The sequence below is a fragment of the Pan troglodytes genome, chromosome 5 (assembly GCF_028858775.2).
Source record: "Pan troglodytes isolate AG18354 chromosome 5, NHGRI_mPanTro3-v2.0_pri, whole genome shotgun sequence".
In the NCBI taxonomy this organism is placed as follows: domain Eukaryota; kingdom Metazoa; phylum Chordata; class Mammalia; order Primates; family Hominidae; genus Pan; species Pan troglodytes.
Genome location: NC_072403.2, coordinates 144,557,559 through 144,572,428, shown reverse-complemented (window position 1 = coordinate 144,572,428; position 14,870 = coordinate 144,557,559). Strand labels below are relative to the sequence as shown.

At 38.1% G+C, this 14,870-nt stretch overlaps 1 protein-coding gene across 2 annotated transcripts in view; it reads left to right on the top strand.

The window, feature by feature from the left end:
- The window catches only part of VNN1 (vanin 1), a 32,483-nt gene extending 17,975 nt beyond the window's left edge, over positions 1 to 14,508 (top strand). The window contains exons 3-7 of one of the 2 annotated variants that reach the window (XR_008548669.2): positions 1,890 to 2,082; positions 2,761 to 3,052; positions 3,491 to 3,852; positions 4,089 to 4,202; positions 11,586 to 11,678. Coding sequence is in view for 1 of the 2 variants with exons in the window: in XM_001169280.6 (XP_001169280.1) it covers positions 1,890 to 2,082; positions 2,761 to 3,052; positions 3,491 to 3,852; positions 11,586 to 11,756; positions 12,770 to 12,952 (1,201 nt within the window). In the remaining variant the exon portion in view is untranslated. Of the gene's footprint in view, positions 1 to 1,889; positions 2,083 to 2,760; positions 3,053 to 3,490; positions 3,853 to 4,088; positions 4,203 to 11,585; positions 11,757 to 12,769 lie in introns of those variants that run through there. The other variant, XM_001169280.6, reaches the window with a different exon arrangement.
- Positions 14,509 to 14,870: the final 362 nt, after the last annotated feature.

Below are 14,870 nucleotides of genomic sequence, written 5' to 3'. Positions count from 1 at the left end.
GCTTCTGTAAAACCACTGTTTTAAAGTCTGTGTTTAGTAGGTCTGTCATGTGGTCCTTTTCAGGGATGATTTTAGTTGGTTTATTTTTCCTTTCTTTTGAGTAAGTCATACTTTGCTGTTTCTTTGTATGATTTGTGATTTTTTTGGTTGATAACTAGACATTTGAATCTTATCACATGGTTACTCTGGGAATCAGATTCTCTGGGTTTGCTATGTTTGTTTGTTTGTTTGTTGTTGTAGGATGTTTGTGTTGAGGATCAGCTTGAGATGTAAATTTAAGGTCTTCTTAGACCTTTTATGAGTCTGTGCCTTTCCCTGGGCATGTATGGCGACTTTCTAAATTTCCCTGTATACTTAATTGCTTATTCCTTAAATGTCTCACTATCCAAAGGAGAAAAAGAGAAAATAAATAAATAAATAAGACACTGGTTCTTTAAATCTCCTGGAAGCCACTTCAGCCAGAAAGAGGGCCTGCAAAAATGGTGTGTCTGTATGTATACACAACAATAGCTGCTTGCCTTTGCGTTTGTACCTCCATGATCAGAAGCAGCAATTAGTGATCAGAACGCAGATCTCGTATATTTGAAAGACAAGGTCATTATTGTCCACCCTGCTCCCATAAGCTGCCTGCAAGCTGCTTTAGGAACACAGACATGGCAGCCTGTCACAGGGACAGGGGATGAGGAATTGGTAACCACTATTGAGCTAAGAGCTAAAATGGACTGAAATTAACTGTAAGTTACCTTCCAAGCATTCTTCTGGAAGTTGCAAGCACTAGAGCTCCAAAATAGTAATATTAGACAGATTCCAACAGTGCAATTGTTATCTAGGTGGGGAGAAAAATTCCCTGCTCTGCTATCTTCCCAGCATCCCTCTACCTCTAAATTTTTGTTAACTCATTCAAAAAAAATTTTTTTTGAGATGGAGTCTCACTCTTGTTGCCTAGGATGGAGTGCAATGGCATGATCTCAGCTCACCACAACCTCTGCCTCCCAAGATCAAGCAATTCTCCCACCTCAGCCTCTTGAGTAGCGGGGATTATAGGCACACGCCACCAGGCCCAGCTAATTTTGTATTTTTAGTAGAGACGGGGTTTCTTCATGTTGGTCTGGCTGGTCTCGAACTCCTGACCTCAGCTGATCCACCCACCTCAGCCTCCCAAAATGTTGGGATTACAGGCATGAGCTACCACACCTGGCCCCCCAAAATTTGTTTTTTGAGACAGGGTTTTGCTCTGTTGCCCAGGTTGGAATGCAGTGGAACTCACTGTAGCCTCAAAATCCCAAGTTCAAGCAATCATCCCACCTCAGTCTCCCAAATATCTGAGACTACAGGCACACACCACTATGCCTGGCTATTTTTTTTTTTTTTTCATTTTTTGTAGAGAGACAGTCTTGCTTTGTTGCCCAGGCTGGTCTCAAACTCCTGGGCTCAAGCAATCCTCCCTCCTTGGACTCCCAAAGTGCTGGAATTACAGGCATGAGCAACCACATCCACCCCAAGATATTTTTTAATGCCTCTCTTTTGTTAGACATAATTTTAGTAAACAGGATATGTAAGTCATTGACCTATGATATACACAGGATGCTGCAGACATTATAAGACAAACACGTAAGTGAAAATATGACTATAGATTACGATAAATGCTATGAAGAAAAAATACGTGGTCTGGAATCTTATCCTACAGTAGGTTTCTACAACCAATTTTACTCAAGCATGGGCTTCCTCTGAACTCCTTTCTTGTCTTAATACTTCTCTTCTAATTATTGTTATTTAGAATTTATTTTTGCATATATCAAATAATAGGTTTAGGCAACTATCATTCAGGATTTTGTTGAAAGTTAAGATTGATTTACAAAGATTTTTTTCCTCCAATAAACATATATCAGATTTGGCCAGACCCCAGTACAAGAAAGACTCAGCTGCCTGGCCAAGAACAACTCTATCTATGTTGTGGCAAATATTGGGGACAAGAAGCCATGCGATACCAGTGATCCTCAGTGTCCCCCTGATGGCCGTTACCAATACAACACTGATGTGGTATTTGATTCTCAAGGAAAACTGGTGGCACGCTACCATAAGGTAAAATTAATTTGCAAATAATCCAATTAGTTAATGCCTAATGAAATAAAGTGGGCAAGGAGAAAAATATGTTATTGATAATGATAAGCACACTTTAGAAATCGAGCAGGGGCAAAGCATAGAAAGTAATGATAAAGTGTGGAAAGCTCCTATATATAAAGAGGATTAAGGGGTTCCGTGTACATATAAGAACACAAGAGTGTGTTTTCAGGAGTGTGTAGCAGTCAGAAAGTGCCACATGCATTATGTTGCCTAATGTTGCCTTTTGGACTTTGTCCTTTTAAAGGCATACCCTGGCAATGGGTCAAGGCTAGAATGAAAAACTGCTTACCACATAGACTCTGTCTTGAGGAGAATGGAACAAACAAAGTTCCTTTCTAAGGAAAACAGTTAAGTATACTTGGCAAACAGAAGTAATCTATTTTATGTCTTATAAGATTCCAGTGGGTCTTTATAGATAAAGATACCCATGTACATATTTGTAATGTGGAGACTGAACTAAAGGCCCAATTTAGCTAGAATGGCCTCTGATTCTCTAAAGCAAACTCATTTCCCATGAAAACACTGATCATAGATGAAATTGGCACTAAGATGTGAGCTTGTACTTTTTCCCACACTGTGATGTCCAGATCAACTTCGTAAAATAATTTTTTTCTCTTTATCTTCTGTTTATTGCAGCAAAACCTTTTCATGGGTGAAAATCAATTCAATGTACCCAAGGAGCCTGAGATTGTGACTTTCAATACCACCTTTGGAAGTTTTGGCATTTTCACATGCTTTGATATACTCTTCCATGATCCTGCTGTTACCTTGGTGAAAGATTTCCACGTGGACACCATAGTATTCCCAACAGCTTGGATGAATGTTTTGCCACATTTGTCAGCTGTTGAATTCCACTCAGCTTGGGCTATGGGCATGAGGGTCAATTTCCTTGCATCCAACATACATTACCCCTCAAAGAAAATGACAGGTAATGTGTGATCTTAAAGATATGCAGGCTGATGTAATCAGAAAAGAAAAGAAAAAAACCCATGTTTTTCTAGCTAACGCATACTCCTTAATACAATGTTTTCCAGCTCTTAATTTTTGAACATCTAGCTGTTAATATGCTATAGAATCAATCTCAGTCTAAATTGTTTTGTAGATTTATTTGGTTTTATTTAACTTGATTTTTTTTCCAAAATATATGACTTCTTACATACAACTCTCCCTTCTTGGCTTCTTGGTTTCATACTTTAATTGATTTCCTCTCACTTCTCTGTCTTTATCAGCATGTTTTACTGAAATTAATAAAACATATAACTTAGAGAGAGTAAAATGTGAATATGAGGTTAAAATAGTAATAACAATTATGAAATCCCTTTTTACTTTCCAATTTCAAATGATGTTTTCAACTTATTACTTCCAGGAAGTGGCATCTATGCACCCAATTCTTCAAGAGCATTTCATTATGATATGAAGACAGAAGAGGGAAAACTCCTCCTCTCGCAACTGGATTCCCACCCATCCCATTCTGCAGTGGTGAACTGGACTTCCTATGCCAGCAGTATAGAAGCGCTCTCGTCAGGAAACAAGGAATTTAAAGGCACTGTCTTTTTCGATGAATTCACTTTTGTGAAGCTCACAGGAGTTGCAGGAAATTATACAGTTTGTCAGAAAGATCTCTGCTGTCATCTAAGCTACAAAATGTCTGAGAACATACCAAATGAAGTGTACGCTCTAGGGGCATTTGACGGACTGCACACTGTGGAAGGGCGCTATTATCTACAGGTAATGTTTTGATGTCAGAAGAGTTACTGGATAAAATAAAGACACTCAGTTAAATATACAGTTTAGATAAATAATGAATGATTTTTTAGTATAAGCATATCACACTTTTGGGGATTTATGTATGCTAAAACTTTTGTTGTTTATTTGAAATTCAACTTTAGCTGGGAAGCCTAAAAATACAGGCTAAATTTATTTGCTAAATCTTTTTTTTTTTTTTTTTTTTTTTTTTGAGACAGAGTCTCACTCTGTAGCCCAAGCTGGAGTGCAGTGGTGCATCAGCTCACTGCAAGCTCTGCCTCCTCGGCCAAGCAATTCTCACGCCTCAGCCTCCCAAGTAGCTGGGACTACAGGTGAGTGCCACCACGCCTGGCTAATTTTGTTGTTGTTGTTGTATTTTAGTAGAGACAGTTTCACCATATTGGCCAGGGTGGTCTCAAACTCCCCGAGCTCAGGTGATCCGCCCACCTCAGCCTCCCAAAGTGTTGAGATTATAGGCATGAGCCACCGTGCCCTGCCTATTTGCTAAACCTTGAAATCTTAGATGTCAGTTCAATTTTAAGCTGATTGGGAAAAGGCAGGACATTTACTTGCAGTAGCAGTATTAAAAATAAATATTCAAATTACAGATCATTATAACAGGAGTTCATTGAAAACCCATTTTATTTCCTGCCTGAACAAATTAAGCCATTTTCCTTATATGTTCACAAATGCCTGTCTTGCTTTATAAAGAGTTTGACACTAAGTATATCCTGGATATGAATGGGGTTGACCACCAAGATAGTTCAATGGAATGGTTTACTGCTGCAAAGATCCAAACTCTCATTGCTCGCAAGTGGCCTCCATGGTCCTCTCATTCTTCTCTTCTCTTCCTTGGTCTGGACCCCATCTTATCTCACTTAACAGGGCTTCCTATTGACAGTCTGACAATCTCAGCTCCATCCAGTCAGTTCTCCATATTGTAGTTACAGAAATCACAAAAAGTTGTTTTTGATTATAATACTGTCTGGCTTAAAATTCTTCACTGACTTCTAATTGACAAATCAAATTTCTTAACATGAAAGACACACAAAGTCTAGATGTGTGGTCCCTTCCTATTCTCTATCCTCTAATCTCACTTCTACTTACATATATCCTGGGCTTCTGCAATATTGAAATATTTTCCCATCTCCTATTTGCTAGCATATGCAGAACCTCAAGGTGTTTGCACAGATTGTTTGGTCCTTTATCCGTGGCGAGCCCCACCTACTAATCTTTCATAGCACTTTTCCGGTGTTATCGTCACCAAGGGGGGTTCCTGGATATTTCCCACAGAGCTACTCTTACCTCTCCAGATGAGTTAAGTACATCCTTTATGTGCTCCCAGGACACCCTATGCTTAGCTTTATCAAAGACATATTATGTCATAGTATTCACTTACTTATTTGAGACTGAGAACCCCTTGAGTGCTGAAATTATGCCAACTGCACAGTATTTTGTTTGCTCTATGATAACTACTCTAACAATACTTTTTCGTTTTAGCAAATGAAGGCCTACTATATGCCAGGTATTTATTTAGTGTTAATGATATGAAGATAAATAAGCATAGATCCTCCTCTTGAAGAATTCAGTCTTTAGTAATGGAGAAAGACATTTGAACAGATAATTTCAGCATAGGTTGGCATGTGATTGTCCGTAGAATGCACATTTTGCTGGAGGAGTACTAAAGAGCTCCACTTAGATTAATTTGGGAATGCAGGGAAGTTTCTGGAGCTGATGCTATTATCCAGGTGAAAAAGAGTAGGAGGGGATTCTTTGTGGTGTGAAGAGCATGAACAAGGGTGTGGATGCAGGCAGGAGCAGGGTCTGCAGGGAACAGCAACAGGTCAGTGCTACTAAGGCAACTGAGGCATGGCTTGCGAAGCTGGGTTTGGTGGGAAATAAGCCTGGAAGCAACATCCTGTCCTGCAGGATCTTACCTAGCACACTTAAGATTCAGCCTTTATTCTGTGGGTGATGGTCAGCTGGTGGAAGTGGTCCAGTGAAGGAATGATGTGGTCAGATCTACCTTTGAATATATCATTTTTACTACTCTGTAGATGATGGAGCAAAGACCCAAAAGACTAGATTATTAAAATAGTCTTATTAAGGGTCTGGACCAAGGTTGTGTTTGTTGGAATAAAAGCAGGGCATGGAGTCTAGACATATTTAGAAAATGGAACTCAGTGGCCAATTTGATGTGGAACAGGAAAACGGAATGGAGAGTCCAGAATGTGGCAGGTTTCTGGCAAGAATGGCTGGGTGGGTGAGATGCATCTGACAGATCAGGAGGCAAGAGAGGAGCAGACTCACTGACGGTGGGTAGAGGCTGAGTTCAGTTATAGATGTGCTGGTTTTGAAGTAGTTATGAGACATTCAGCTGGACCCAGTCAGTTGTCTGTTGAATACTTTGGTTTGATGCTTAAGGGAGATACTAGAATTAGAAATATTGTTTCAAAAATCAGCAAGATACAAGGGGCAATTAAGCAAACAACAGTGAATGATACGACAAAGGAGACTGTACTGACATTAAAGAACTATTGACAAAGTAGAACCTTTGGGAGCTTTGGTATTTGGGGCAGGAAAGGACAGAGGACAAGAAACCTGCAAATACAATTAAGAAATAAAGGAAAATTTAAAAAGAGAACATCTGGTAGATGCCAAGGAAGTAGAGACTCTTGGAAGAAAGAAATCATGAGGTGTATTAACACAATACGTTGACCATTATTAGCATTTTTGAGTATAATTTGGCAGAATTTTCTGAGCCCATAATGATAGGATGATGGGCAGATTATATTGGGTTGAAAAGTCAAAGGGAAGTGAATGCATTTTTTTCCCCAAGAAATCTTATCTGAGACAAGAAGAAGAGAAGCAAGACAATGGTTTAACAGAGACTCATGGTCAGGAGAAATGTGTGTGTATGTGTGTATGTGTGTGTGTGTGTGTGTTTCTCAACAAACGAAAGAGCCTTGATTGCCTTTGTAGGTCTAAGAGAAAGAGCTACAAAAGGAAAAAATACATAAAATATGAGAGGAATCAGGTCCAGTGCAGTGGCCTGTAATCCCAGTACTTTGGGAGGTCAAGGCGGGCAGATCATCTGAGATCAGGAGTTTGTGACCCCTGTCCAACATGGTGAAACCTGTCTCTACTAAAAATACAAAAATTAGCCAGGCATGGTGGCAGGCGCCTGCAATCCCAGCTACTTGGAAGGCTGAGACAGGAGAATTGCTTGATCCTGGGAGATAGAGGTTGCAGTGAGCTGAAATTGTGCCACTGCACTCCAGCCTAGGCAACAGAGTGAGACTCTGTCTCAAAATAAAATAAAATATACAAGGAATCATTACTCCTACTCAGTGTTCCAAGGTGCTGGAGGAAAGAGGGAAAAATAGTATCATGAACACAGGTACAAAATGTCCAACAACTGGAAATTAAATGAATTATATTGTAGAAGAACATTTATTGCCATAAAATTATTACCATATACCATATGGTATATTAACATATATAGCCTTATATATGTGACATTTATGTGGTATTATATTGCTATATAAATTTTTAAAATTAAAATATAAATTGTGATGTATTATTTTTAAGTTAAAAAAAGTTGGTCACAAAACAAGAGAGTAATCTCTTAGCTCTTCTTCCCTCCTTTTCCTTCCTGCCTCCTCAATCTTTTCCTACCTTTTTACCTCCTCCAGAGTCTTGGCTCTACCTAAAGAGAGTTGTGGGAAGTTCTTTCTTAGTGTTGTGAGGTAGGTTAGCTTTGTCAAGTAAAACCAAGCTTTCTGTTTATCTTGCTAGACGGTGATATTTCATCTAAACGATTGGTACCAGATATGTTTTGGAATCTTCCTATTTAAAGATAATAATACATATTACTTGATATTACCAGCAGAGTCTGGGAAAATACCCAGAATCAAACATATTAATATATCTATTGGAAAACATGGGATTATTCACCTTAAATAGCTTGAATAAAAATGTTATAGCCTTATGTTAATTGAAGTTAGGTCTTAATGCCAATGTGCCAGTGGGTTACAAAAATTCTTTATTTTCAGAAGATTTTGGATTTTGGTATTGAAGATAAGGAATTTTGGTATAATATTATATTTATAATTTTTCATAGTCTAACTGTGATGATATATTATGCTTGAAAAATCTCGATTATCACCAAAAGCTACCTCCAAACCAAGGGAAGAGACACAAAGGGAGGTAAAAGTGAAATAAACCCCTATCTTGCCACACAGATTTTCCAAGCATTTTATAGCAAATATGCATAATTTTGTTTATATCAGTATGTCATTGCAAACATCACTCAGAGTTTTGCTTTTATAGTTTTTCTTTGTTTCTCCTAAAGTTATTAATTGCCTTGTTTTTTTAGATTTCGTTAATTTTCTTTAACTTTTTGTTAAAACCCCATATCTTCCAACAGCATCTCAGAATAATTTTTCCACAATATCATTTTCATAAGTTTATCTTGAGCTAAAAATAATAACCTTTCTCTGCACTGGTTTCCCTCTAGTCATTCTGCACAGTTGTCATATTGAGATTTCCTTTACTGTCATCCTAGGAATGCTCTCTTAGCTATTTCCTTGTTTTAGGTTCTCTGTTTTTCTCCTTCTACCTTTATTTGCTCCTTTGTTCTGTTGTAGTCAACGCTGTCTAGTCACATTGCTCTAATTTGAACTGGCTGCTCTCCATGCCTTGTATACGATAGGAGTCATCTTGGAATCTCCCTTTATCCTCATGGTGAAGATTTTTCTTTACCACTTCCCTGTGTGGATTTCCTGTTTTCTGTTCCCCGTCTTCCTTGTTTTGGGCTTGTGCCCTCTTTCTTGTTGTTAACAGTTTCCGGAAAGAGAGTGATCGGGATGCAAGATTTTTGAGACTCACTGGTCTGAAATTGCCTTTCCTCTTAAATTTAGTTAAGTATTTCCCTGAGCATGGAATTCAAAGGTGGTTATGACTTTTCTTCAGGATTGTGAATGTATTATATCCTCCCATCTTACGTTGCTATTGAGAATTCTGAAGTTCTTCTGATTCCTGATTCCTGATTCTTTGTATGTGTATTCCTCATTCCACACCTTCCCCAGAATGCAAGCAGAATTTCTTCCTTTCTATTTTCTTTTCTCTTTTTCTGAAACTCTTATTATTGGGATCTTCTGCCTCTTGGATTGGAGCTCTAATTTTCCGACATTTTCTCGGCTATTTTTTACTACTTTATTTTTCTCCTCTACTTTCTGAGAGATTTCCTCCTCTTGATCTTCCAAATCTTGTACTGAATCTTTTATTTTTGTTAACATGTTCTTAATTTCCAAGAACTCTTTTTTCTTGTCTTTGGAGTTTCAACACTTATTGTTGTTTTGTGCATGTATTATTTTTTCTTCTCTCTCTGAGGCTATTTAGGAAATTTTTTATTGAAGCTCCTCCCCCCTGCTTCCTTCAAGTTGCTTTTATCTGCTTTTTTATTTGCTTTTTCATGCAATAAGTTTTTCTCACATGTCTGGCAACTCTTGGGGATTACCAAAAACTCATAGAAAATTCTGACCATGTGAGTAACACTTGCCAATTTTGAGCTCCATGATAGAATGATCTAGCTGGACCTTTTGCTGTGGGGAAATCTGAGGTAAGTGTCTTTGGAGACTTCCTCTTGGGATGGTCAGGTCTCCCAGGTTTCAAGATTCTTCTAATTTCCTTCTTGAATCAGTTGCCTAATTTAGGAAATAAAAATACAGGATCTCCAGGTAAATTTGAAGTTCAGATAAACTTTGTTTTTTTTTAGAGAGTCTCTTTCTGTTGCCAAGGCTGGAGTGCAGTGGCATGATCTCCGCTCACTGCAACCTCTGCCTCCCGGGTTCAAGCAATTCTCCTGCCTCAGCCTCCCGAGTAGCTGGGATTACAGTTTCATGCCACCACTCCCAGCTAATTTTTTATATTTTTGGTACAGATGGGGTTTCCCCATGTTGGCCAGGCTGGTCTCGAACTCCTGACCTCAAGTGATCCACCTGCCTCGGCCTCCCAAAGTGCTAGGATTACAGGTGGGAGCCACTGCTCCCAGCCCAGATAAACATTTTTTTTAAAAAGTGTAATTATGTCCCATTCAATATTTAAGACATGCTTATACTAAAAAATTATTTGTTGTGTATCTGAACTTCAAATTTAACTGGGAGTCTTGTCCTGTGTTTTACCTGGCAACCCTATTCCTGAAAGATAAATCCTTGCTGACAGCATTAGGGATCCAAGTGAGGAAAATGGCCTTGCAAGGTGTGGGTGGGGGTGGAGGGGGAACGTTTTCAACATTCAGTGTTATTTATTCAGGTAATCCCCTTCAACTATGTCTCTTAAACTTTCATCTAAAGACCATCCACTTTACCCTCTCTGGAAACATGCTCCGTTATTTACTGGAGTAGGGGAGGATCAGTTACCTGGTTTTTTGGAGGACTTAGTATCCAAGGCATCCTTCACAACTTTCTGCTCATTTATTTTCCTTTGACTGCCACAACTTTACTCCTAGCTCTAGGTATAGAGCAGTCCCAGTGATTAATTTGAGTGCTTTGCAGTGTAGATAGGGATTCTTGGCTCCTTCTACTGCTAGTTTAGGACCTGGTTTTCTTGGGTCTGCTAAATCAATTACTACTTTTTGTATCAACATCCTAGTTTTTAAAACTGTGTTGTGGTCTATCCTCCTATTTTCCTACCTTTGTGGGTTAAAAAAATTAGTGTTCTTTTGAAGGATTGTAGGAAATAAAATTGAAGCATATGTTCATTCTACCTTTACCTGAAAGTTACTTCTATCCCATCTTAATACACTTGCACTGAAGTGATTACTTTCCACCTGCAAAGTGGAAACAATAAGACCAGTTAGCGGCTACTGCTTTAGTCAAGCAAGAGATGAAGGTGACTTGGAATATGCTCTACAGATGGCATTAAATGAATATGGATCTCCTTTTGGAAACTTTTCATCTGCATGGTGAGGTGACTCACATACTTAGATTTTATATTCAAATAGCTACGTACTATAGTGGAAGAAAAACTTAATGGAGAAGTGTTTCAGTTCTTGCACAGTATAGAGGATATGACTTTTCCAGATTACAGGGGTTGCCTCTAGGTCAACTCTAGGGCTCATTACAACTCTGAAGCTCTTTTATTGTGTGAAACAGGCAATAAGATATGATTTACACAGGTGCCTAAATTAAACCTTTAAACACATTTTAAATTCTTGATAATTAAAATTATTAGTAACTTGAGAACAATGAAGATATAGCTGTTCATGGCTATAGGCCAAGGATCTGATTGCTTTTACATGGCTAATCTTTTTGACAGTGAATTGCAGGAGGCACTGGGGCTTAAAGCCCTTTATTTTTATTATTAGTTGTATTAATTATTCAGTGATAAACTGGATGACTCTAATGAAGAAGTAACATTATTTTACCAAATAAAGTGGCATAGGCATTTTTCTAGATCAAGAGAGTATTTCAGTTGACTTTCTCATGTTTTTTTTTAAGAGCATCTAGCAGTTTATTTAATTATTTTATTCTATTTTTTATCTTTAAAATTTATCCTAGCTTTATTGTCATTAACAAATGAAAATTGTGTATCTTTACAGTGTATGATGTGATGTTTTGATATGTGTACACACCGTGAAATGATTAAATCAAGCAAATTCACATATCCCACATGACTTTCTTATGACTTACTGGTTTTCATGACTTCCCTAGATTTGTACCCTGTTGAAATGTAAAACGACTAATTTAAACACTTGCGGTGACTCAGCTGAAACAGCTTCTACCAGGTTTGAAATGTTCTCCCTCAGTGGCACTTTCGGAACCCAGTATGTCTTTCCTGAGGTGTTGCTGAGTGAAAATCAGCTTGCACCTGGAGAATTTCAGGTAAGAATCTTCGAATATTGCCAATTAGTTTCATGTAAGAGGAAGCACTTTTTGATATAAAAATCTGCTCAAGTGCTTACAAATATCATACAAATTTCCATTTAGAAAGGGTAAGATTATCCTTGGGGATCATGAAGGACATTGAGCAGGCTGCATTTCTTGTCTGGAAATTCTTAACATAATAATTACTGTGTCCTTGAGAATAAAAAAATATATATCTTATTTTGGGGATTATAGGGAGTTTAAAGTCTTCCAAGTAGAAAGAAGATTCAACGAGAGTAGTTTCAGAACCAGTGCCATTGGAGCCCCTTAGGATCACTGGGGAGTGATGGCCTAGGGAAGTTGAAAGGAGTCCCTCTCGTCGAGTGAGCCAAGGCTCTGTGTGATGGTAGAAGGAAAAGAGACAAGGAAAAGCTGAAGAAGAGAGAATTTGACAGTGGCGGATGTTGGCAAAAAAGCAAAAACTTTTTAAAGTTCAGAAATAATCCCTTGCTTCACATTTGCTCTGCCCAGCCACATTCTTTCGCTGACTTCCTGCAAGTTCTCCTCCCACTCCCCGTTCCTGGTAGAAACCACTGCTGGGGTGTGGGAGGACAATGGAATGGTGAGGAGGTTGTGGTGAGCAAGAGACAGGAGATGACAGATGCTCAGTTCAAATCCCTGTTAGTCAATTGCTTCGGGCCATTGTGGGGAGTCTTTATCTTGTCTGAGAGGACTAGGTTTCTCTTCTGCATACTGCCAAATCCACTGGTTTGTGTTTATTAACTCTTATGGCGCTTCCACAGGTAAGTAAATTAGAAGACATTGATTACGGGCATCTCACTAATAAATGAATCAGTGCCAGTTTCATAGCTCCAATTTTTCTTGTACTTGGCAACATTTCAAATTTTTCTGATAGAATGGAATTTGGCCAGTATTTTTGTTTCTTCATTCTGTTATAGTAAATTTTAAAAGTGATTTATGGGATTGTAAAACTTGAAGGTAGCCTTTGCCTACTTTTTTGTTTTAATCAGGTGTCAACTGACGGACGCTTGTTTAGTCTGAAGCCAACATCCGGACCTGTCTTAACAGTAACTCTGTTTGGGAGGTTGTATGAGAAGGACTGGGCATCAAATGCTTCATCAGGCCTCACAGCACAAGCAAGAATAATAATGCTAATAGTTATAGCACCTATTGTATGCTCATTAAGTTGGTAGAATATTGACTTTTTCTCTTTTTTATTTGGGATAATTTAAAAAACGATGGATGAGAAAAGAAAGATTGGTCCGGGTTAATATTATCCTCTAGTATAAGTGAATTACTAGTTTCTCTTTATTTAGACAAACACACACACACCAGATAATATAAACTTAATAAATTATCTGTTAATGTAGATTTTATTTAAAAAACTATATTTGAACATTGGTCTTTCTTGGAAGTGAGCTAATTATATCAAATAAGTATCACAAATCTTTTACGCAGAAGAAATAAAAACTACAGGTAAAAAACATATAAGAACTATCATAAAATTTACTTACAAGAAGGCTGCTCTTGTTACCACTTTTATTATATTACGTATCACTTATTCAGCTCTGCTGAAAATTTCCAATGATTTTATTTGTTTGCTCTTCTAGTTTTTTACCTAAACAATACATTTTGATTCTCCTGTGGGTTGATAATGTCTCCCCAAAATTTACATGTTGAAGCACCTCAGAATGTGATTGTATTTGGAGACAGGGTCTTTAAAGAGGTAAAATAAGGTCATTAGGATGGACCCTAATTCAATATGACTGATGATCATAAAAGAAGAGGTGAGTAGGGCACAACAGGCACAAAGGGAGACCATAAGGAGACACAGAGGAAGGACAACTCTTTACAAGCTAAGAAGAGAGGGCCTCAGAAGAAACCAACCCTGCCAACACCTTGATCTTGGACTTCCAGCCTCCAAAACTATGAGAAATAAATTTCTATTGTTTAAGTCACCCAGTCCATGGTACTTTGTTAGGCAGCCCTGGCAAATGAATCAAAGACCCATTCCTGTTCCTCTCCCCACCACTACTGTTTTCTACTGTAATCTGAAGCTTCAACAAAAGGCTTACCTGATAAGAATATTCAGCTGGTGTGGGTCCTCAAGACTCCAATAGACACTCTTAGAGAAGGATTGCTGATGGATTGATAGTGAAACCATTAGATCATTGAATTCCTCTGGAATTAGAAAACCAGAGAGTCCCATTTTAAGAAATTAGATATTTAATATAGCATTATGTGTTCTATTTTAGTAACAGCAGAATCTCTTGACATTACACAACTCAGTGAAACAAAGAACATCATTTAAGCCAAAATATCTCCCAACTGATTGATAGACTCTGAGCACTAATATCATAGTGCTGTGATGATGGACAATTACATAGCACCGATAACAGCCATGCACTGTGCAAAGCATGCCCTTCTGCACAGGAGAGCAAGGCACTTGCAGTAGTGATCTATGCCAGCAAAACATCATTTTGAGACAAACATTTTTGTGGCAGATGTTTTTCCTAAAAAGTACTATATCATCCAAGAAATATTTGAGTAAAATCCCTTGTTCTTTTGGGTGACATTAACTGACATTTGCTTTTTTTCAAGACCTAATAGAAAATAAGAAAGCCCATAATGTATTTAGAAACAGGAATCCTCAGAGCAAGTCTCCGTATTCTCATATAATTTCAATGTAAAACAGAAAACATATTGATGTGTTGGTGATAGGCTTGAATTATTAAAAACTTCAAAAACATCCTAAGTGTTTCTTTTTTGCTCAACATTGACAACTATAGTAGGTCTCCCCTGTGGTGTAATGAATTGCCCCCAAACTATTATCTTAAAACAACAAACATTTATTATCTTATAGCATTTCTGAGGGTCAGGATCTGGGACTGGCTTAGTGGAGTTGTTCTGTATCAGGGCCTTTGGAAAGTTGTAGTTAACTTGTCCCCAGGGCTGCCATCATCTCAAGGCTTGGGTGGGGCTGGAGAAAATCTGCTTCTCAGCTCACTCACGGTGGTTGCCAGGCCTCGATTCTGTAGGATGCTAGAAAAACTTTCATAAAATGTCATCTGGCTTCTCCTAGAGCAATGATACTGAGAGAGAAAGCACATG